This window comes from Heptranchias perlo, chromosome 3 (assembly GCF_035084215.1).
Source record: "Heptranchias perlo isolate sHepPer1 chromosome 3, sHepPer1.hap1, whole genome shotgun sequence".
NCBI lineage: Eukaryota > Metazoa > Chordata > Chondrichthyes > Hexanchiformes > Hexanchidae > Heptranchias > Heptranchias perlo.
Genome location: NC_090327.1, coordinates 26,707,463 through 26,732,764, shown reverse-complemented (window position 1 = coordinate 26,732,764; position 25,302 = coordinate 26,707,463). Strand labels below are relative to the sequence as shown.

At 42.4% G+C, this 25,302-nt stretch overlaps 1 protein-coding gene across 1 annotated transcript in view; it reads left to right on the top strand.

The window, feature by feature from the left end:
* LOC137306049 (collagen alpha-1(IX) chain-like) overlaps positions 1-25,302 on the top strand; it is a 140,114-nt gene that overhangs the window by 17,528 nt on the left and 97,284 nt on the right. The window contains exons 7-9 of the mRNA XM_067975092.1: positions 8,145-8,165; positions 14,340-14,483; positions 16,041-16,076. Of these exons, the coding sequence (XP_067831193.1) occupies positions 8,145-8,165; positions 14,340-14,483; positions 16,041-16,076 (201 nt within the window). The remainder of the gene's footprint in view (positions 1-8,144; positions 8,166-14,339; positions 14,484-16,040; positions 16,077-25,302) is intronic.

The window sequence follows — 25,302 nt, the reverse complement described above, 5'->3', positions numbered from 1 at the left end:
CCTTTCTCTCTGTTTTTGCTCTCTCCTCTCTTTGTGTGTGCCCCTTGCTCTCCTTTTTGACATTCTTTCTTCATGTCTGTCATTTTAAGTGTCTTTCTCACTCCTTTTTCTTACCATCTGTTTCCTCTGTGTACGTCCCTCTCCTTTCTTTGTGCATCTTTTACCCCTCAATTTGTTGTTCTCTCTCTTTGTGCATGCCTCCCTCCACTGCTTGACTTTCTTTGTATGTCTCTCCTCAGTTTGCCTCTCTCTGCTGCACTTCTCCTCTTTCTTACATTAGTATATATTGGGATATGGCCAGATTATTGTCACATAAAATTTTCAGTTTTAATATTTACCAAATTAGATTGGGATTCACATAAATCATTAAAGAATCGCAATTAAAAATAAAATGGATTCAACCAAATTAAATTTGCATTGTTCACAATACTACAAGAAACTTTAGTGTTGCTAGTCAATCTGAAAAACAATTAATTGCAATTTTGCACCTAGAATCTTTTTGGGGAGCGTATACAACCTTGTACTTTCTTCTCAATACTCTTGGTTTCTCCAGGCCATGCATCCCCTGGGGCCCTGGCCCCCATCAATGTCTCTCTGAAGCTGAATGCTGAGAAGTGCAGGAGAATAGTCCTGAGAATGACATTCCCTTCAATTTTATTCCATTAATAGAAAAGTGTCTGTAATTAAGTTGTTTTTCAGATGGGCTAGAGGTATTAAAACCTTTTTGTAAGGTGTGTGGACTGGTTTAGGTTCAGCAGAATGGCTCCCATGCTTTAATGGCCTGGCAACACTCTGCCTAGGGGTCCACATGAAGAGTGACCACTAGGGTGAGCTAGGCTGTCGAGCCATACCCCATGTAAGGGCTCACTCCCTATCAATCTGTATCATGTCCACTGAGATATATTTTCTGTAGCAAAATATAAATGACTATGTGTTGTAACTGAAAATGTTTACAATAAAAAAAACTTAAGAGAACCATAGCTCAGTATGAGTCACCACCTTTGGGAGAGGAGAAAACGTGGGAAAAAATAAACGTTATAATAGATGTTCAAATTAGAGGTAAAAGTCAGCATATGTTTCTGTACATGTCATCTGCTGTGAGTCCTCATTCCCAGAGCAAACAGAATGAACAAGACTTTTCTTTTGTTTTCTGAAGACCTTCCTCCTTTACAATATATCTGTGTCAATAAGACATATGTCTCTCTCCCTATCCCTCCACCTCTTTTCTGCTCTTTGTATGTTAAGCTATATGTTATGTTTAACTTACCAGGACAAAGATAACCCCGCGTTACTAATTTGTGCCTGCAGATGAATATTTCTTTAGTTAATATGTAGGATCGATTAATATGTATGTCAGACCTGAGCCCCCGTTAAGATTAGAAATTCAAACTTTGGAACTCAAGCACACATTAAGGTAGGGATGATTAGCTGGAAAATCTCAATGTGACAATGCCCACAACTGATGCAGTGATTTGGTTCAGTCTCTCTTCCTGTAATTTGAACATTGTCACAAGTTATGCATTCAGTGAATCCTCCATGATCGACTTTTGTTCTTGGTTCATCAAGCACCTTCTCTGTTGCTTCTTACCTGTCATTGAATTACTGGTCACAAATACTCTAGACCCCTGTCCGAACTGAAATGAGCTGTTTTGACTGCTGATTGCCTCCTCCTGCCCAGATTTGTTTCTGTTTCTAAGATGGTCTGCTTCTCTTGCATGTTCTTTTCTCAGTCATTCTATTCAATTTAATTTTCTGACTGAGTCTCTCCTTAGTGTTCTATTGTCATTCAGAAATAGTCTGTCCTTAATCTAAAAAAAAACTGTGGCAAAAACCATCCTTCTTAGACCTGAACATTAAAATTATTTAAGGGAATGTGGCCTCCTTCACATCCTTATTTCAGAATTCGGACTTTGCTTTTAATCTTAACTTAATAAAACATGTCATACCTTTATTATATGCTGATGTTTTTTGTGGTACCAAAAAGCCTAATGCAAGGCTTCAAACATCTGTTAATTAAGGTTTTCTCGTTTTCAAGATTGGATGATCAAGAAATGTACACAGGTCCTAACCAGGTTAACCAATTGGCCTTATTTATTGTCCTAACCTGATCTGGGAATGCTTGATGTTGTTTCTTGGTGCCTGAAATAGAAAGTATTTCAACCCCTCCCCCACACACACCCCTTGATAATCATAAAACCATATTTTTAAAAAAGCTTCTTGGCATTTATCTTTTATAACAGATGAATGGTGATTCTTGTTATAATTCAATTCATTAAGTTGTTCTGACAGGATTTCTTTCTACTAGGATAAAATAGTTACTGGGCACACATTATTTAAAATCAGTGGATGCTGCTATTATGTTACAAAATTAGAACTTATTAGTGAGGGCATTGAATGCACACTGGGAATCCAGTAGATATGAGCTGGTCTTTTTCACTGGTGGAGGTGCCTTCCTTCAGATCTTTAGTATTTGGCAGTTGCCATCTCTGTGACTAATGATCAATGACATAGGATCTAAAGGTTGTGACTGGTGCTTTCCTAGTGGCTCAGTTAGTTAATGCACTGCTGTACAGACCAGTAAAGTCCTAGGTTCATTTACTGCTCTGTGTTCTGTGAGTTGATGATGCAGGCCAATTGTAATGCTCCTGGGTTAGAGAGGAAAATGTTGGAAGATCAGGTGTACAGCTATGGGGTGAGGACTGGATTGAACTGGCTGTGAAGATACTACTGGTCCAATAGCCTGCTGAAACCCCATGTTTAGGATAAAGAATGAACAATTGTGTAAAGTACCAAATGACAACCGGCATCTTTGGAACTATATCCCACTAAAGTGCACCTTGAGGAAAGGAAGAGGAGGGGATGGGAGAAAATTGTTAAGGAAAATAAAAGCCATGAATACCTCCAGGGTGTCAGCATGTAAATGCAAGGCAAGCACCAGTTTTTTTTCCTTCCAATTTTCTCCCCATTCCCCTGAAGGCACTGACAGTTCTGTGGGTACCAGCCAACCTAAGCAAGCATTTTTCATGTGTGAATCTACATAATGAGTAGCTATTCCTTCATGAGCAGTACTCTGTTCTCACCCAACAGCTACATTTGTGCGCTTCCAACAGGAGGACATTGAATAGCAATCAGGAATAGGAAGCCTGGCTGATGTATCATGCTCCCAGGTTCACACAGACCAATTGTCTCATCTACTGCCTGGTTAAGATTAACCAACTCAACAGAAACTGGGGGATTAAACCTGGGATCTACCTGGATCATTTCTGCACTGGACAGTGGACTTATCTGCTGAGCGTTTAGGGAAGGAAGCTTCTCACCAATGATTTCAATAAAGTCCCAAAAATTACAGTCATTGGCGACTTCTGAGGAAAATATATATATTTTTTCATAACTTCAGTTATGCATTCAATTCAAATTCTGCACTTTTTCCTTCATATTATTAAATATAAACTGAGGCTGCGAGTGTTCGAATTGATTTGGTTGTGCCAAGCTACCCTCCCCTTCTCCCTCCTGTTCCCAGAAATTCAGACGAATTTGGATTTGAACGTTCATTCTTTACTATCCATGAGGATAGGAATGAACTTTGGAATTCAAGTCGATCTGTGCATTTCTCACTTTCCTATCTGTTGCCCGATATCTTTCTGTCTCTCTCCCCTCATTTATGATAGTTCCTTAATTCTTCTTTTGAACTTTCTGAAGCAAATTCTGGGCATCCGAAGCTGCCCCTAAATGCCTGTGAATGATTCAGGCACTGACAGTTAATTTGATTGGACATTACTTCTGTCCTCCATTAGATAGCCTACATCATTGCTAGCAATTCCATAAACTTGTGCTCCTCAGAATATTTTTGCCTCTTCCTCATTCCTTCATTTTTAAACACATTTTATTATTTTGGACTTTATCACATATAAAGAAGAAAAAAATACAAGGCCGCATATAGATTTAGGGAGGCAGTAACAGCAGTAACATATTGTGTATTTAGAAAGAAATTACATTTATTTAGCAGTTTTTATATCCTTAGGACTTTCCAAAGTGATTTACAGCCAATTAATTATTGTAGTCACTGTTGTTTTGTACAGCTTAGGAAATGAAAAACATTTACAGAAACACCAGGATAATCCTCTTTCATTTTTCCCCTAATATTCATCCCTCCCTCCCCTGAAGGCACTAATGTTGCAGTATGGTTCCATGGGCAACAACTACTCTCTGGTACCTCACCCAAGAGGCTACCCTTCGTGTTGGAGCCTAGAACAGTGAATGTCAGCAGAGTATTCAACCATGTGGTGAAATTCCGACTTTGCCCTGATTTGACATCCATGCACATTTTATCCGGTAGGGAGAGGAGGAAATTACCGGATAGCAACCAGGGACAACAACTGTGTCTGACCTTTAGCCCAGGGACACTGAAGAAATTGTAGTGCCACTATGACTGCAACCTTTGAGATCAGGTTCCTCACTACAGAGTTGAATTGAGTCTAAGACTTGCCTGCTCTGTATGGCTTAGTTTGACACTGGGTAGTGGACCTGGCAACTGACCTGTTTAGGGAGTCCCTGGTTCGCAGTACTTTAAGGTAATTTTATTCTGCTGTTACATCAGTGCCATGCTGAAATGTTCAATGTGCCAGTGTGTACCCATATTGGTGTAAGTGAGACTATCTCCAAGAGATGGACTTCTAATGGTTTCACTTCTTGCCAGCAGCAGTGTAGCTCCCACTGTCTTTCATTTACATCCTCCACTCCCCCACCCGACTTTCCCCCCTTTCTCTCCTCCTTTCCTGAAGCCACTGGCTCATGCTGGAGTACATTTCCACAGGAACTGGTGGTTCTCTGGTACTTCACCCAAGTGACCTTTCTTCATGTACACACACTAAGAGAGTGAACATCGGATTAGACCATGGAGAGGCATCGCAGCTGAGCCTGATCTTCACATCAACATGTACGTGCTGCTTCCAGCATAGGTCACTGAACAGCAATTAGCAGTGGGAACCCCAGTTGAGTAACATAATAACTCTTGTAGCATAATGGACTGCATTTTGCTGTAAAACTAACGGTGAGGCTAACTGCTTACCGTTATTCATGTGCAAATTGGACAGTAACTTCCGGCGACCACACATGCGCAGTTAAACGCGTATATATACAGAAGTTGCTGTACGAGATGCGATTTTCCTTCAAAAGCTGCATAAAAATGGCATCTCGCTGTTTGGCTCCCATTGAACGGCGTGAAATTCCTGCACTTACTTGATAGATACGTACTAAACTCTCCAAAAAAAATTAGTCAAGTCATTTCAAGTCTAAATACCATTTTAACGGCGTGGTAAGTCTTAATTACAACCAAACAATCTCTCTGGCACTGAAAATGAACTTTTACAAGTGTGGAGTCTCATTCCTTCAAATTTTAATTATTGTTGGGCATTAAAAAAAAGTAAATAATTTTATTTTTTTCTTTTTCTTTCTGTCTCTTTTATCTCTGTCTCTGCCTAATTCAGTTTTTCTTACTCTCTCTTTATTTCACTTTCTGTACCTGATTTGACATTGAATTCACTATTCTAACTTACACTTCCTGGTTCTGACTGCGCTGGTATTAATGATTCTTCAATCTGATTGGTTAAGGAGATACACAGCTGCTTGCCCTGTTCACACAAGTCCCAGATGCCCTGTAGAGGGCGTCGTGCTTTTTGGATTTCTAATTTTCAGGAACTTGCCATTCAAAAGCTCATGGGAGGTCTATGGGCACGTGCAAGTCTAACCAATGGCTGGTGCCGTTCGTTCGGCGCTCACAGCAAAACCTGGCCCATGAACGCTTGAAAAATGAAAAGTCAACTTAGATAAGTATGGAAAAACAAGTTACCTATTAAATGAGGAGTGAGTGAGTTTAAAAGTCCTTTCCCGACACCTAATGGCATCTTTGAAGGAGGAAGTCGAGATGCGAACATAAAGTTTAAAACAAAACTTCTCAGTTGTAAAGGCATGGTCCAGTGATCCATGTAGACTGGACTACACTAAATTAGCTAATCTGAGCTGGGATGTCAGAGCTGATGCAACAATTATTAGCATTATTTGGTCCACTGAGGGATTAAAAAAAAGCAAGAGTTTCCTGATTGGTATTCAGTGATTCTTGCTTGACTATGTAGATGTTGATTGAGGCTGTAATTGGGCTGATCTGTCATAGCCTCAACAGACTTTCCTTGGCAACTACACAAAGGTGCAACTGCTGCGGGCAGGGGAGGAAAATCGTGTGTTGAACTGTTCTGCCATCTCCCTGCTACCTGGTGCCACTTCCGTAATTTCTCACTGGAGGTAACGTTGAGCATACAATATGTGCAAATGTGGGCAGGTGTATTGTAATGAGATGCAAACGGTGGGACTATATCATATATATATCCCATCCCTTGCACCATAGCAACGTTGGGCGCTAAGAATGCTGATTCATTCCTGGCAGCCAGTATTGCTAAGGGGGCAGAGAGGAGGCATTTAAAAAAGCTATGGGTGACCCAGCGGCAGTGCAAACGCCACCAGAGGCCCAACAAAGTTATGGTAACGACTTTGATCTTGATCCTAATCCTGACCTTGACTCTGATCTCAGAGAATTGTCTCGGGTCTTGGGCACAGGCAGAAGTTCCATTCCATTGAAGTTGCATTGCTCTAGCGGCCTAAAGGAAAATCTGCTACTCATTGTCTAGGCTACACATTAAGAATGAGCACTTGGCCAGGTGCCAGCTGGTGGCTGGCACCAGTGAAACAGTGCCCCTATCTAGACCAGCACTTTAACAGTCGGAGTGCAGCTCCAACAACACTCAAGAAGCTCGACACCATCCAGGTTAAAGTATCCCGCTTGATAGGCACCCCATCCACCACCCTAAACATTCACTCCCTCCACCACCGATGCACCGTGGCTGCAGTGTGTACTATCCACATGTTGCACTGCAGCAACTCGCCAAGGCTTCTTCTACAGCACCTCCCAAACCCACGACCTCCACCACCTGGAAGGACAAGGGCAGCAGGCGCATGGGAACACCACCACCTGCACGTTCCCCTCCAAGTCACACACCATCCCGACTTGGAAATATATTGCCGTTCCTTCATTGTGGCTGGGTCAAAATCCTGGAACTCCCTACCTAACAACACTGTGGGAGTACCTTCACCACTCGGACTGCAGCGGTTCAAGAAGGCGGCTCACCACCACCTTCTCAAGGGCAATTATGGATCGGCAATAAATCCCATGAATGAATAAAAAAAAGGTTGGCAAAAAATCAAGAAAACTTTGTGTTGGAACAGGGCAAACAGCTAATTTTAACATTTGGCAAATACACCCACAAATTTCCTACTTTTTAATCCTGTTGCACCATTTGATTTGCACAAAAAGGTCAACCAAACTTCAGATACAGTACTATATGTGATACAGCAGCGTACTGGCTGTGATATTGGGCTAGCAACCCATGAGTTCAAATCACACAATGGCAATTTGTGAAACTAAATTCAATAAATCTCAGAATTTGTGGGTTAATACTAAAAGAAATGAGCATGAATTGTTGTTCACCAGTGTCCTTCAGGGAAGGAAACCTACTCCCCCAACATATGAATCCAGTCCACACTATGTGATTGACTCCCAGGGATGGCCAATAAATGCCAGTGTCAGCGTATGCTGCAAACAAATATATATAAAAAAAACAGTCAGATACACAAAGTGCTTCCTCTTTCTGTTTAAGTGTGACCAATTCAGTTGCATCAGGCCACTTCCTTCAAACTTTAACAGCCTTTCTTTACCAATTGTAAGACACATGACTGATAGGCTTTGTGAGACATTGTTCTGCAGACTGAAATAAACCTCCAGGGGTCTAGGCTGTCTGTGAGAGTTTTTCTTAAAATTTTCTAATAGGATGAATTGAGTATGGCAGGGTGTGTGGGGCAGGTTGGGGTTGGTGGGAGGATGTGAAGAAACCTTTTCTGTGGGAGGGTGAGGAGGGCCTAATGCTCGTACTTATCAGATAGAATTCAGATCATAAAATTGCTGACCCCCGGCCCCCAGTTCCTGACCTCACTACTGTACTTTGCATATTTTCCTCATCTTTGTCCCAAGAAGTAAATGTGTTTCACACTTTTAAGACTGTATTAACCATTACTTTTCCAATTTTTCTCCCTCTCAGAGAATTCACCCTAATTCCGAGGTATTCCATTACTCATTCTAATGGATGCAATTGACAATAGCTGTTAGAACCAGTGTGTGTTAAGTAAAGTTCCTTGTAGCATCACTGATTTATGCATGAATCTATAGAATAGAATGCATGCAAATTCATGGTACAATCCCCATTAGAAACCTTAGTTTGTTTAGTTGCCTGCATGTGTTGTAGAACTGCCATTAATTAATTACATTTTAATATAGTTTAGGTTTAGGAGACAGTATCTCTTTTATTGATCTCTGAAAATTTTCTCCGGTTTAAAAAAAAGGTTTAAAGATTGCAGCAAAATATCACGCCAAGTAATTTTATATGAATACATTAACCAATGTGCGATCAGAGAAAATTAGAACTCCAGGTCTCATTGTTTTGTTACTTTTTTATTTTGAAACTATCTTTGTTTCAATTCAGAGAAAGAAAGTGGCGATGGTGCTGAGAGACCCATTATTTTTATTTAACTTGTTTGATAGGAATTCTTCCTGATACATCATCAACCACATATAGGGGCTTTAAAATAGAGAAACAACCTGAGGTCCTTTCCAGAGTGGTGAGGAAAAATGGACACCAAGCTACTGAAGGAAAGATTAGGAAGGGTGACCAAAAGCTTAGTCAAAGAGGTAGGATTCAGTGAGGTTCTGGCTGCAGACAGCAGGGAAGCGTCGAAGGGTTAAAATGGCTGGAAGAGGTCCAGACAAGGCACCAAGCTTCTTCGATGCCACGTTGGAGGCCCTTATCCAGGTGGTGGACAGGAGGAGGGAGATCCTCTTCTCCCTAGGGGCCAGAATGCCAATCAGGCAGCACCTCCTCTGCCAATGGGAATAGATCGCTGAGGAGGTCAATGCCAGGAGCTTAGCTTCCAGGACAGAACTACAAGGCTGGAAAAGTTCAATACCCTCACCAGAGTTGTCAGGGTAAGAATACTGCTCTCCTACTCTCTGCTAACATCACCACCACCTCCAGCCTCACTACTCACAATACTCCCCTCCTCCATTTCCCTTCACTATCCTACAATCACTGAACCACACTTCACTCCACCTCCTTCCCCTCATGCTCGCAGACTCAACGCTATTGCAACCCTCACCTCTCCACATCTCATAACTTACACACTACATACCAACTATTCGACCATGACAGGCAATTCTCTAAACACCTTACAAGACTGTCACCAACACACTCCCTTCTTTCTTGCAGGAGAAAATCGCACAAAACTAGCGCCAGGAGGCTGCAACTGGAGGAGGCCACGCCTGCCTGCACAGCCTCCCCCTCGCGGAAGATAATGTATGGGCCATCACAGGCAGGACGAAAGTCATGGCCGGGGCAAGTGGCAATGCTGGAGATGTCGTGCAGGGTTTCATCACACCTTATCCTCTGTTTCCCGTCTTACTTCTGTCTCTCCTGACACGCTCTGCATGACAAACTGCAGCTGCTTTCACCAGCCATTTCTTGCCCTGCTCTGCCTTCACACTAAAAGCTAACCCTTCTGTCACTCTTTCATTTCAGGTGCTGGAAATGTGAAGATACCTCTGCCACTTCAGGAAAAGGATGCCAGCCTGCCTGAAGATGCAGCGCCCCTCGCTCTGACCCGAGTATGCACCAGCTCAGAGATTGCCACCACGCGTACTTTAGAGGCTAGGCGAGAGGAGGGATCTTAACGTGGTGCATCACGGGGTACAAGTGTGCAGGAGTTAGGACAGGGGATAGGATACCACAGGTACCAGCTCGTTGGAGGGCGCGATCACATAGGAACAGGAGTAGGCCATTCAGCCCCTCGAACCTGTTCCGCCATTCAATTAGATGATGGCTGATCTGTATCTCAACTCCATTTATCCACCTTGGTTCTATATCCCTTAATACCCTTACCTAACAAAATCTCAGTATTGAAATTTTCAATTGACCTGCTCTCAACAGCTTTTTGGGGGAGTGACGTCCAAATTTCCTCTACCTTTTGTGTGAAGAAGTGCTTCTTGGCATCCATGGAGGAGTCCAACTCCAACTTGTCGCAAGGCTTTGCGCAGAGCTTTGCAACCATACTGTCCAACATGGACCGACTGGTCAGCTCCATGAACACGACAGTGGCCATGGTGGAACATCTGCTGACAGCTCTGATGGCTATTGTTGGGGCTATGACAAATCAGCCCAATTAAATCTTCACTCAATGTCTAACCTCTAAAGTTCATGTGGTTTCAGTATCTCAGCTGGTGCTTGCAAGAGTCAGATCAAGTGACAGTGCATCTTCAGCAACACTGCGCTCCTCTTCCTCCACTGGCTGAGGGGTGTCGATATTCTCAGCACATTGTGGTGTGAGGAGAGCAGAGGGTAAGAAGTGGGTGTTGAAAGCATATGCAGCTTGACATGCAGAGTGTGTGGGGTGAGTGAAAAGAGACAAAGAGACAAAGAGCACGGCATCTCCTCCAGCATCGCCAATGGCCATGGCTTCCACTCTGCCCCTTCCCATTATTGCCAGGATACTCTCTTCAAGGGACAGGGGGAGGGTGTGCAGACACGCTCTTCCTCCTACGGTGGCAACCTATTGCCTGCTGTTGTGTACGACTTTCTCCTGCAAGAAAGATTGAAGTGTGTCTGTGAGAATCTTGTGAGGTGTTTGGAGAACATGGCTGTCAAGGTAGAATAGCCGACTCTGTGTGTGTGTGTGTGTGATGTGAGTTGTGGGTAAGTGAAGTTTGTAATAGTGTTGATGTGAGTATGAGGAAAAGGATGTTTGAAGTGTGGTGCACAGATTGAAGGACAGTGCAGGGTAGTTGGGGAGGGCAGTGCTATGAGTGCTTTGAGTGTTGTAATTAATGAGGCTGTGATTGGTGCAGCTGTGATGAGGAAGTATTTTAGTGGTCTTCTTACCTTAATCACTCTAGTTAGATCCTTGAATTTTTTCCTGCATTGCATCTATGTTCTTGGGTCAGTGCTCCTGGCATTGACGTCCTGACTAATGTCTTCCCAATGCTTGCTTAGCAATTGCCTGGAGGGCTTCCTGCCCCCTGGAGGAAAAAGGATGTCGCACTTCTTGCACCAAGGCCATCAGAGAATCTTAATTCCCATTATCTCCCACCTTCTGCCATTTCAGCCTGGAGGCTTTCCGACTTACTGTTGGAGAGCAGCATCTAGAAGTTACAGAGGCCAGCAGCCAGTCCCACAACTCACCTCTCATAGGCCTCATAGGCCTGCACCTGTTCCCACCCCTGTTTTCCAGTACAAAGCCTTGTTGGGGGCCAGGCCTGTGTCAAGGGTAGACACACACATATGTAAATTTAGATTAATATTATTTAACTTCCGGTCATGTTGATTCTAAGGCAGCGTTTAATGATTCTCAATCATATAATAACAGTCAGGTAGAGACACAGATACAAACATGTCAACAGAGACACAAATACACAGGAACGCAGACAAACACATAGGCAGAGATTCTCACAGAGACATACACGCACCCAGACAGACAGGCTATAAATTGAGATAAAGAGACATAGATGCAAACATGCATCCCAACATAGACACAAGTTATATACTCTCATCCACCAAGATAATCTCTCAGGCAGGTACAGATAGTAAGAGACTGACTCACACACAATGATCCATATGCAGTCACGCAGAATACAGGCATATACATTGATACAGATACCCACGTATAAAGAAACAGGCTTACACAGACATTCACGTGTATGCACACACATAGAAACAAAGCACATACAAAACAATCCTTAAAATCTTGTGTGGAAGCTTTGCAGTTGGTGTAAGTGATGCAAATAATGCTGAAGTCCAGCAGAAGACCAGCAAGAGGTGAGGTGCTGTCTCTTTAAGTAGTTGCATGCTGGCCTGAATACTGTGAGTAGAATAAAAGGTTTGGGATGAAATGGTTTGAACTGTGAAGAAATGTGTCCAGTGACACAGCAAAATTTTAATTTAATTTCTGTTTTACATATTGCTGTGGAAATTTCATGAGAGGTACAAAGTTTTATTTAACTCCTATTTTCCAAAAGGAAGTAAAAGATAATTTTAGGCAAAGATTAAAATTCCCTTTAACTTTTAATGACACAATTTAATAACACTCTGCCTAGAACATAGGAACATAGGAACAGGAGTAGGCCATTTAGCCCCTCGTGCCTGCTCCACCATTTGATAAGATCATGGCTGATCTGTGATCTAACTCCATATACCTGCCTTTGGCCCATATCCCTTAATACCCTTGGTTGCCAAAAAGCTATCTATCTCAGATTTAAATTTAGCAATTGAGCTAGTATCAATTGCCGTTTGCAGAAGAGAGTTCCAAACTTCTACCACCCTTTGTGTGCAGGAATGCTTTCTAATCTCGCTCCTGAAAGGTCTGGCTCTAATTTTTAGACATGTAGGTTGTTTTTTCTACAGTATTCTCCCTTTCTCTCCTGAAGTTGCTGAATAATTACTGGGGATGGACAACTAGGGGGTGATTTTAACCCCCAAGAACAGATGGGTTGGGGGCGGGAGGGAGTTGAAAATAGTTGTTTTTTGGGTCATGACTGCAACCCGGCTTCACTTCCGGGCACGTAAAAGTCCAGGCTTCCCACTGGGAATACAAAGTCTGAAAACTTTGAAGTCGCAACCCAAAATAACAATTATTTTCAACTCCTACCCGCCCTCGACCCACCTGTTCTTGGAGCTTAAAATCACCCCTGTAGGCACCAGCACTCCTCCAGTTCCTGCCCAATTAACTGTTACCTGGCACAGGCCATGAGCACATTTCAGGAAATTATACACTGCCAGCCTGTGATTTTACGACCATTAATATTAATGTACAGAAAATTGGATGCAGCAGAATTTTCCTGATATGTATTCCCGCCTGTGCCAGAAGCTCTGAAGTGGAAAATCCCAGCCTAAAATTCACCAAAAGAAAAGGGAAGCAATTGGGGTCTATCATGTCCTCAGTTTATATATGTATATATATAAAAATAAAGTAAACCACTCTTTTAGATCGGGGGAAAGAAATTAAGACTTGAACTACACCGTTATAACATTAAATACTTCTACTTTAATGTAGTTTTCCTCAAAAACGGAAAGCCGGTGAACAATCTGGGAATGAACTCCTCTGTTCACTATGGGGGTGAAATTGGTATTCGGCAGTGGTGCAAAATGGGTGATAATGAGCCAGCAGCCCATTTTACACCCCGCCCGATTTACTAACTTCAATGGGAAAAAAATCGGGCGGGGATAAAATAGGTCGTTGATTCACTATTGTCCATTTTGCGCTACTGCTGAAGACCAATTTCATCCCCCTATCTGTATTTGTTTGTGAAGATTTCCCCAGCTTGGTATTGGACTGAAACTGTAAATGTCCCTCTTTATCCTACTCAATCTCCATTCAAAGAGACAGGCAACCGACCTATCCTTGGGCATTTTCCCAATGCTGCTCTCTATGTAGGTGCCTGGAGCTATGTAACAGTTTTACAGGGTGAATCTTCCCTTGATTTTCTTTTCCTTTTGGGGAAACAACTTTGACCTATTCCTTCCCTATAGTATGTGAGGACTCATGGGCATGGAACATGTCTCTTCTGCAGGGGTATATAAATAAATATGTAAGTATTAAAAGTCAAATATAAAAATTAAAATAGCTCCATTCTAAAGGACCTTTAAAAGTAACGGTTCGTTTATTATCCCCAATTCATACTTACTTAATACTACTCGCAGAGATTAGGGAAAACTTTGATGAGTGGAATTTGGTTTGTTTTTACTGGAATGCAGTTGAAGAATATCACGACAAACTGGGCTGTGAGTAACAGATGAATAAAATGTAGCCACTAAAAATTGAATTTACCAAACTTTCTATTTTTATTATCTCAAACTTCAGAAGGATTCTGCTCAAGATTTATGTCACAATAGTTTGCTGTAATGAGTGCTGGTGATTTAAAAGTCACGGCCTCATGCCTTTAAGGGGATTAGGTAAAATTCTTAAGGAAAGCTCAAAGGCTCTCATGGAATGGACGTTGACCTTCGAATTGGGGAAATGAGCTGATTTTACCATTTCTTCAAGTTCAGCATTCACCATTTCCCCAAATATAGGCTGGCAAGCGCAAACGTTTCTGTGCAATTGTGGCGCACTTGCTGTGGTAGATCTTAGAGAAACCTTACTCCTAAAACCATGCGAGCTTACTAATTCTCATTAACATTTTTCCTTTCACTTAGCCTGATTTCGGATATAGGGGTCCAAGACCCGACTATGGAAAGGCAGGTCCCCCAGGTCTACCAGGTCCACCAGGCCTGCCAGGTCCTTCAGGATCTCCAGGAGTCCCAGGATCACCTGGGCTGGATGGAAGAGATGGAGTTGATGTGAGTCTTTCAAGCCTTGTAATTACAAAATGCCAGACTGATTTCTTGCAGGCTAGAAGCATAGAGGTTTTCTAAGTTTTTTTGGAGTTGGCGTCACATGTAATTTGGTTCAAGATAAAACTGAAGCATCATGTTTGCATATGTGCTTCGGTGAGCTCAATATAAATAGTTGGGACTTATTCCCTTTGATACCAAGTCAGTGTAAAATCTTCAACCACTTGGCTTTGCTTTGGATCTGGTTGCTAAGCTGCAGATTCTACAATAGCTGATATAAAAGGGCCTGGTCCAATCTCCAAACTGGATTTAAAACAAGGACAAATTTCAATATATGCGTTGAGAATTCCTGATGCATGCATTGGCCAAGGACAGTCCTCCATGTTCACCTTTGATCATAGGAACAAGAGTAGGCCATTCAACAACTTGGGCCTGTTCTGCCATTCAATTAGATCATGGCTGATCTGTAACTCAGCTCCATTTACTTGCCTTTGTTCCATATCCCTGATACCTTTACCGAACAAAACTGTATCGATCTCAATCTTGAAAATTTCAATTGACCCAGCATCTACAGGGGGAGAGAGTTCCAGATTTCCACTACCCCTCATCTGATAAAGTGCTTCCTGATTACACTCCGAAATGGCCTACCTCTCATTTTAAGATTATGCCCTCTTGTTCTGGAAGGATTGCAAATTATTGTGGTTCTCAGTATAATCAGAGTACTAGGTTATGTTCACCAATAGGATGAATCTACTATCGTAGCCTAGATAGAAACTTGACGAAGTATGGAATAGGCTGTTTGGACACATTGAGCCTGTTCCTTCCACAGGCCATGTGCAATTTTCTTTTGATTGAGAAACCAAGGTGAAAGGCCAAAGCTCATACTGCAGGACACCAAAAACAGTAAACAGCAGGAGAAAAGACAAGGTAAATCAGGAAACAACGATTAGGTTATATCAAGCTTGCGCTTTAAAAACATAAAGACAGGAGGAGAAAGGAAAGGCCGAGGGTGGTAAAACGTTCCACAGTTTTGAGGTCCTATGGAGAAATGAGTAGGAGAATTGTGATGCACTTGGATTTCAGCACAGTGAGAACGTAGGAAGGTGGAAGAATGTGGCATTGTTGCAATTTAGGAGAAACAAGAAAGCAAAATTCAGAAGAGTATTGCCTCCATCTCACAATGCATGCAGCCACCTCCAAGTGAGTTTCCAAGATGATCATATTCTGTGAAAAGTCCCCCCAACCTGTAAGGGAAATCAAGAAAAACTTCATGTTATTAATTCAACTTTACACTGGCACCATGGGCAATGCTGTTAGGAGCTGGGGACTAAAGTAAATTATTGAGATGGAGCAAAAGGGAACTTACTCTGCAGTTGGCTGTGCTATACCTGACTGGGAATTGCTTGATGCTGACACTGGGTGACAGATTTGGGGAAAGTATTCTCCTCTCCATGGCTAACATCCTTTGTTTTGTGTACAAAGTTAATTCCAAACATAATTAAATATGTAGGAAATACAGTTTAATTACTGTAAAAGTGATCATTTTTAATTTTTGTTTTGCAGGGAGGAACAGGAACTCCTGGTCGGGCAGGCCTTCCAGTAAGTACTGTTTGTTATCATTAAATTAGTAGCAGCCATCTGATGTTTTATATGAAGAGTAAGGACACAATTAGTGAAAGTTGGCTGAATCCTGCAAAATCTGATCATAGCAGTTATTGACGCAAGGATACTATCCTGACTGCTGTAAGCATCTCCCCTAAAACATACAAAATAATTCCAGAAAATATTCAGTATATTAATATCTTCCTCCTTCTATGTCACAAGACCAATACAGTTTCACAGACATTTATGGGTGAATTTTCCAAGACTGTTTCCGCACCTCCCCTAGCCTCGATCTCCAGCCTCCCCGCCAACACCACCCTCCTGCCTCGACCTCCAGCCTCCCCGCCAACACCACCTCCCTGCCTCGACCTCCAGCCTACTCACCCCCCCGCCCTGGCCCTGATCTCCAGTCACTTCTCCCCTCCCTCCCGATTGCGACTCGGAGCCGATGCTCTCATCCGAGTGTCGGGTACTGTCCCCACGGGTCCCCAGCTGAGGCCTCTTGCCGCTAGGTTTCCTGCCCACCGGCCAGGCCTTGCCGGGTTCTCTGCCCGATTACGGGCTCCCCTGCACCATCTCCAGCTCCCCATTAATATCGGGGCTAGTGTTTCTGAAATTAGTTTTGAATTCACCCCCCTTCAAGCCTGCCCTGTGGTTCTACTGTTCTGGAAAAGGTGAAACAGTTTGCTATGGTCTACATTATTATTAATTTTAATGGCTGAAAAATCAGGAGCACCACGAGTTAAGCACACTGACCACTGCGCCTTATTCTCTGATTGGCCCACCAGGCATGGAATCTTGGAAAATTCACCCTCATGGCGCTTTGGGGATTAGACAACAGGGCTGGGAATTTTCTACTTTGGCTGAATCCCAGTACATTTTCAGTGAGTCAGTACTTCCACCCATCGTAATGGCTCGCCTCGTACCCTGGCCGATTTTCTGATATCATGGTTATTTGAATAATATTGGCAGGTTCATGACAGGATTCCGAGGGCTAGAGCATTCTATGCAATTGATAAACTGATGCTGTTTGGGGACAAATTTAAATGCAATTCAACACTTTATGGCCAGCCACAGAGGTATGTCGGGAAGCCAACTGGGGGTGGGGGGGGAGGGGGTCTTAAAATGGGTGTGGCGTACCTCTGTGGCTGGCCATAAAGTGTTGAATTGCATTTAAATTTGTCCCCAAACAGCATCAGTTGCATAGAATGCTCTAGCCCTAGGAATTCTAGGTGTCAGGAACTCACAGATATTTTTAGCAGCCAGCATTGCTGGGGTGCAAATGAAGGGAAATGTGTTGGATGGTGCCTCCCTTAATTTGCATGATCTTTAAATATGCACACCCATATTCTGGCAGAAAATCAGAATCACCAAATCATCTAGTTTGTCCTTACACTATTTTGCCCCATGGTGAAGTCCTTTTCCCTTTTAATTCTTTGATGACAGTGATATCCAGACATATCCATGTCAAAGTTGGTGTAAGATTTAAACCCCTACTTTCAGGATTATAATTTAATCCAATCCAAGGACTGGTTCTTGACAACAACATGACCTCCACGGTACTGGTATTATGGTTAAAGGCAAAACAGATTTATTAAGCACATCACAATTAGTACAAAAAGGTGATACTTAACAAAGAGTCACAGTCTGTTCCTTGAAACCTTGGAAGTATCATTCCAAGTGACTGCGGTGCAGTCTCTCTCTCTCTCTCTCTTGCTGTGTTCTGTTGTATCACTTCGCATTTTTCTGAGTTAAATTTCATCTGCCACGTGTCCGCCCATGTCACCAGCCTGTCTATATCCTCTTGAAGTCTATCACTATCCTCCTCACTGTTTACTACCCTTCCAAGTTTTGTGTTTGAAATTGTGCCCTGTACACCCGAGTCCAAGTCTTAATATATATCAAGAAAAGCAGTGGTCCCAGCCCTGACCCCTGGGGAACACCACAGTACACCTCCCTCCAGTCCGAAAAACAACCCTTCACCACTGCTCTCTGTTACCTGTCCCTTAGCCAATTCTGTATCCATATTGCTACTGCCCCCTTTATTCCATGGGCCGCAATCTTGATGATAAGCCGACCGTGTGGGACTTTATCAAACACATTTTGAAAATCCATATTGGTTAAAGAAACAATTACAGCTGTGAGGAGGGATGATATGTTAGAAGGATCATCAAATGAGGCCATATGGGTTGAGCTAAAGAACAAAAAAGGGGCAGTCAAACTTCTGGGAGTGTACTGTAGACCCCCAAACAGTCAGAGGGAGATAGGAGGGGAAAAAGTAGGCACATTTCTGCGAAGTGCAAGAACCATAGGGCAGTGATAGTAGGGGATTTCAACTATCCTAATATTAACTGTGATACATAAGAACATAAGAACATAAGAAATTGGAGCAGGAGTAGGCCAATTGGCCCCTCGAGCCTGCTCCGCCATTCAATAAGATCATGGCTGATCTGATCCTAACCACAAATCTAAAGAACACAAGAAGTAGGAGCAGGACCCAGCCACACAGCCCCTGGGCCCTCTCCGCCACCCACAGGGCATTGACCGATCCGAACTCAGCTTCATGTCCAATTTCCTGCCCGCTCCCCATAACCCCTAATTCCCTTTACTTCTAGAAAACTGTCTATTTCTGTTTTAGATTTATCTAATGATGTAGCTTCCACAGCTTCCTGGGGCAGCAAATTCCACAGACCTACCACCCTCTGAGTGAAGAAGTTTCTCCTCATCTCAGTTTTGAAAGAGCAGCCCCTTATTCTAAGATTATGCCCCCTAGTTCTAGTTTCACCCATCTTTGGGAACATCCTTACAGCATCCACCCGATCAAGCCCCTTCACAATCTTATATGTTTCAATAAGATCGCCTCTCATTCTTCTGAACTCCAATGAGTAGAGTCCCAATCTACTCAACCTCTCCTCATATGTCCGCCCCCTCATCCCCGGGATTAACCGAGTGAACCTTCTTTGTACTGCCTCGAGAGCAAGTATGTCTTTTCTTAAGTATGGAGACCAAAACTGTATGCAGTATTCCAGGTGTGGTCTCACCAATACCCTATATAACTGCAGCAATACTGCCCTGTTTTTATATTCTATCCCCCTAGCAATAAAAGCCAACATTCCGTTGGCTTTCTTGATCACCTGCTGCACCTGCATACCAACTTTTTGATTTTCTTGCACTAGGACCCCCAGATCCCTTTGTACTGCAGTACTTTCCAGTCTCTCGCCATTAAGAAAATAACTTGCTCTCTGATTTTTCCTGCCAAAGTGCATAACCTCACATTTTCCAATATTATATTGCATCTGCCAAATCTCCGCCCACTCACCCAGCCTGTCTATATCCCCTTGCAGGTTTTTTATGTCCTCCTCACTCTTTACTTTCCCTCCCATCTTTGTATCATCTGCAAATTTTGATATGTTGCACTCGGTCCCCTCCTCCAAATCGTTAATATAGATTGTAAAGAGTTGGGGACCCAGCACCGACCCCTGTGGAACACCACTGGCTACTGGTTGCCAGTCCGAGAATGTACCATTTATCCCAACTCTCTGCTTCCTGTTCGATAACCAATCCTCCAACCATGCCAGAATATTACCCCCAATCCCGTGATTTTTTATCTTAAGTAATAATCTTTTATGTGGCACCTTGTCGAATGCCTTCTGGAAGTCTAAATACACTATGTCCACTGGTTCCCCTTTATCCACCCTGTACATTATATCCTCAAAGAACTCAAGCAAATTTGTCAGACATGACTTCCCCTTCATAAAGCCATGCTGACTTTGTCCTATTAAATTATGCTTATCTAAATGTTCCGTTACTGTCTCCTTAATAATAGACTCCAAAATTTTACCCACCACAGATGTTAAGCTAACTGGCCTATAATTTCCAGCCTTCTGCCTACTACCCTTTTTAAATAACGGTGTTACATTAGCAGTTTTCCAATCTGCCGGGACCTCTCCTGAGTCCAGGGAATTTTGGAAAACTATCACCAAAGCATCCACAATCCCTACTGCCACTTCCCTCAAGACCCTAGGATGGAAGCCATCAGGTCCAGGGGATTTATCCGCTTTGAGTCCCATTATTTTACTGAGTACCATCTCCTGAGTGATTTTAATCGTATTTAGCTCCTCCCCCCGTAGAGTCCCCTGTTTGTCCAGTGTTGGGATATCAGTGCAAAGGGTATAGAGGGCGCAGAATTCTTAAATTGCATTCAGGAGAACTTTTTTAGCCAATACATAGCAAGCCCAACAGGAGGGGGTGCAGTTCTGGATTTAGTTTTGGGGAATGAAGCTGGGCAGGTGGAAGGAGTATCAATGGGAGAGCATTTTGGAGGTAGAGATCTTAATTCAGTCAGATTTAGCATAGTTATGGAAAAGGACAAAGATAGAACAGGAGTAAAAGTTCTAAATTGGGGAAAGGCCAATTTTACTAAGCTGAGAAGTGATTTAGCAAAAGTGGACGTGGAGACAGCTACTTGAAGGTAAATCAGTGTCAGAGCAGTGGGAGGCATTCAAGGGAGAGATTCAAGGGGTTCAGAGTAAACATGTTCCCACAAAGAAAAAGGGTGGGACTGCCAAACCTAGAGCCCCCTGGATGACAAGGAACATACAGGGTAAGGTAAATCAAAAAAGGGAAGCTTATGTCAGATATTGAGAGCTCAATACTGCAGAAAGCCAAGAGGAGTATAGAAAGTGCAGGGGTAAAATTAGAAAGGAAATTAAGAAAGCAAAGAGAGGGAATTAAAAAATATTGGCAAGTAAAATTAAGGAAAACCCAAAAATGTTTTATAAATACATAACGAGCAAGAGGATAACTAAGGAAAGAGTAGGGCCTATTAGAGACTAAAAAGGTAACCTATGTGTGGAGGCAGAAGATGTGGGTATGATTCTGAATGATTACTTTGTGTCTGTCTTCACAAAAGAGGGGGATGATGCAGAGATTGTAGTTAAGAAGGAGGAGTGTGAAATATTGGATGGGATAAACATAGTGAGAGAGGAAGTATTAAGGGGTTTAGCATCTTTGAAAGTAGATAAATTGCCAGGCCCGGATGAAATGTATCCCAGGCTGTTAAGAGAAGCAAGGGAGGAAATAGCAGAGGCTCTGACCATCATTTCCAATCCTCCCTGGCTACAGGCATGGTGCTGGAGGATTGGAGGACTGCTAAAGTTGTACCGTTGTTTAAAAAGGGAGCAAAAGATAGACCGAGTAATTACAGGCTAATCATTCTAACCTCGGTGGTGGGCAAATTATTGGAATCAATTCTGAGGGACAGCATAAATTGTCATTTAGAAAGGCACGGAGTAATCAAGGACAGTCAACATGGATTTGTTAAGGGAAGGTCGTGTCTCACTAACTTGATTGAATTTTTTGATCAGGTAACAGGGAGGGTCAATGAGGGTAATGTTTGATGTAGCGTACTTGGATTTTAGCAAGGCTTTTGACAAGGCCCCACATGGCAGACTGGTCAAAAAAGTAAAGGCCCATGGAATTCAAGGGAAAGTGGCTCGTTGGATCTAAAATTGGCTCAGTGGCAGGAAGCAAAGGGTAATGGTGTTTTTGCAACTGGAAGGCTGTTTCCAGTGGGGTTCCGCAAAGCTCAGAACTAGGTCCCTTGCTTTTTGTGGTATATATTAATGATTTGGACTTGAATGTGGGGGTCTTGCAGATGATGCAAAAAAGTTTGCAGATGATACAAAAATTGGCTGTGTGGTTGATAGTGAGGAGGAAAGCTGTAGATTGCAGAAAGATATCAATGGACTGGTCAGGTGGGCAAAAAAGTGGCAAATGGAATTCAATCCAGAGAGGTGTGAGGTAAATGCATTTGGGGAGGGCAAACAAAGCAAGGGAGTGCCCAATAAATGGGAGGATACTGAGAGGTGTAGAGGAACAAAGGGACTTTGGAGTGCATGTCCATAGATCCCTGAAGGTAGCAGGACAGGTAGATATGGTGGTTAAAAAGGCAGATGGGATACTTTCCTTTATTAGCAGAGGCATAGAATATAAGAGCAGGGAGGTTGTGCTGGAACTGTATAAAACATTAGTTAGGCCACAGCTTGAGTACTGCCTACAGTTCTGGTCACATTACAGGAAAGATGTAATTGCACTAGAGACGGTACAGAGGAGATTCACGAGGATGTTGCCAGGGCTGGAGAATTTTAGCTATGAGAAAAGATTGGATAGGCTGGGATTGTTTTCTTTGGAACAAAGGAGGCTGAGGAGAGACTTAATTGAGGTGTATAAAATTATGATGGGACTAAATAGAGTGGATAGGGAGGACATATTTCCCTTAGCAGAGGGGTCAGTGATTAGGGAGCATAGATTTAAAGTAATTAGAAGGATTAGAGGGGAGCTGAGGAGAAATTATTTGCACCCAGAGGGTGGTGGGGGTCTGGAGCTCACTGCCTGAATGGATGGTAGAGGCAGAAACCCTCAATTCATTTAAAAAGTACTTGGATGTGCACTTGAAGTACCGTTACCTACAGGGCTACGGACCAAATGCTGGAAAGTGTTGGCCGGCACGGACATGATGGGCTGAATGGCTGCCTCCTGTGCTGTAACTTTCTATGATTCTAATTTCAAAATTTGCAGATGGCACATAACTTGGAATTGTAGTAAACAGTGAAGAGGATAGCAATAGACTTCAAGAGAATATAGACAGGCTGGTGGAACGGGCGGACACACGGCAGATGACATTTAATGCAGAGAAGTGCGAGGTGATACATTTTGGCATGAAGAATGAAGAGAGGCAATATAAACTAAATGGTGCAATTCTAAAGAGGGTGCAGGAACAGAGAGATCTGGGGGTATATGTGCACAAATCTTTGAAGGTGGCAGGACAGGTTGAGAAAGCGCTTAAAAAAGCATACGGGGTCCTGGCCTTTATAAATAGAAGCATAGAGTACAAAATCAAGGAAGTTATGTTGAACTGGTTCGGCCACAACTGGAGTATTGTGCCCAATTGTGGGCACTGCACTTTAGGAAGGATGTGAAGGCCTTAGAAAGGGTGCAGAAAAGATTAACTAGAATGGTTGCAGGGATGAGGGATTTCAGTTACGTGGATAAACTGTAGAAGCTGGGGTTGTTCTCCTTAGAGCAGAGAAGGTTAATGGGGGATTTGATAGAAGTGTTCAAAATCATGAAGGGTTTAGATAAAGTACATAAATTGTAACTGTTCCCATTGGCGGAAGGGTTGAGAACCAGAGAACACAGGTTGAAGGTGATTGGCAAAAGAACCAAAGGCGACATGAGGAAAAGCTTTTTTACGCAGCAAGTAGTTATGATCTGGAATGCGCTGCCTGAAAGGGTGGTGGAAACAGATTCAAGCATGGCTTTCAAAAAGGAATTGAATAAGTACTTGAAGGGAAAAAGTTTGCAGGGCCACGGGGAAAGAACGGGGGAATGGGACTAAAGAGCCGGCATGGTCTCGAAGAGCCGAATGGCCTCCTTTTGTGCTGTAACCATTCTATGATTCTATGAATAAAACATTTAAATGAATTACAAAAGACTGGATTTAATCATTTAACTCTTGTGCTGCCTCACTAAAGCCAATCAATGTGCTAAGCTGTTTTTACAAGCATTTTTGAAAATTGCTTAGTAACAATTCACTGACATTTCAGAGTCCTTTTCACCTCATCAGGTGCTAGGGCTTAAAAACCTTTGGCAATCAATCTGACAAGCGCTTTTGTTTAGGTCTAAAAACCACCTCAACAAGTGCTAATATTTAAGCTCTGTTAGTGTTCTGTAAGATAAGGACACAGTTCAGCTTCTAGCTAAAAGGCAAACATTAATTAATGACCTGTTCTAAAAAAAATGATTAGCTGTCAAATACTGTGGGATATTGCTTGATGTGATTAATTTGTTTTTAAAGGTCCTTTTATTTTTGAACATTTGTTGTGCTGAAACGTATATTGCAATGAAAGCAAATAACATAAATACACTTTCAGTTATCCATAACAACTGTGTGACCATTTTTGCAGAACTGTAATTGCAATATAGTTTGCATTCCTTTGTTAGCTTCTTGGAAAACTTGATACAACCATTAAATTGGTAAAAGAGTAGAACAGTTATATGAATCAAATTACTTGGCAAAATCATTATTCATTTAACCGTTTTGCACTGTTCAGAACTTCTGATTTCCAATCCGATTATTGCCCTGCACATATTTAGCTCTTTGTAACACAAGGAAGGAAATAATAGCAAATAAATAAAAAATGGATAGTGATTAGTGGAGCGCCCAGTTTTACAGTAATTCCTTGTTGTTTCTGTCAAGTATTCATAGAATGACGCAGACATTTTGAACAGCAAGACATAAAACAATGACTACAAGGTTTTCTTTTTACACTAATGGATCTCCAATGGCCTTGCTCACTGTAAATGAAACATGACAGTTACAGAAAGAGTTGCATAACAGGAAATGCATGCAGATGCAAGACTTTTAATATATAATAGATGATGCCATTTTGGTTAACGCATTCTTACAACAAATCAATGTTTCTTGGTCTCCACTCGAGCCTCTGGTCTCCCTTTTTTTCTCAATTTGAAATGTCTGTTGTTTTCTCTTGTTTGAAACACTATCATCTAAAACCCATAGGTCACAGTTTGAAAGAACATCAATAAATCTGTTACCAGTGAGATACACAGCCTGTGAATGTTCTTGGTGAAGTTCAGTTTTAACAGCAACAGCCTATTTTTGAGGAGGTAACTAAACCTTAAAAACAGAACTAGACCAAACAGGGGAATGTCTATGGATGTGGTTTATATGGACTTTCAGAAGGCATTCAACAAAGTTTCATAGTAGGTACAGCACAGGAGGAGGCCATTCAGCCCATCATGCTTGTGCCGGCTCTTTGAAAAAGCTAACATAAGAGACTGTTAAACTTAAAGCTCATGGAATTAAAGGCAAATTATTGGCCTGGTTAGGAGATTGGTTAGGCGGTAGAAGATAGAGAGTAGGGATAATGAGTATGTACTCGAATTGGAAGGAAGTGACTCGCGGTATCCCACAAGGATCTATGCTGGGCCTCAACTATGGGCAAAATGTGGCAGATGGATTTCAACGCAGGAAAGTGTGAGGTCATCCATTTGGACTAAAAAATAATAGATCTAGAGTATTTTTTAAATGGTAAAAAGATAGGAACAAAAGAGGTCCAAAGAGATTTTGGGGTCATGTACACAGATCACTAAAATGTGCAAAAATAATCAAAAAGTCTAATGGAATGTTAGACTTTATAAC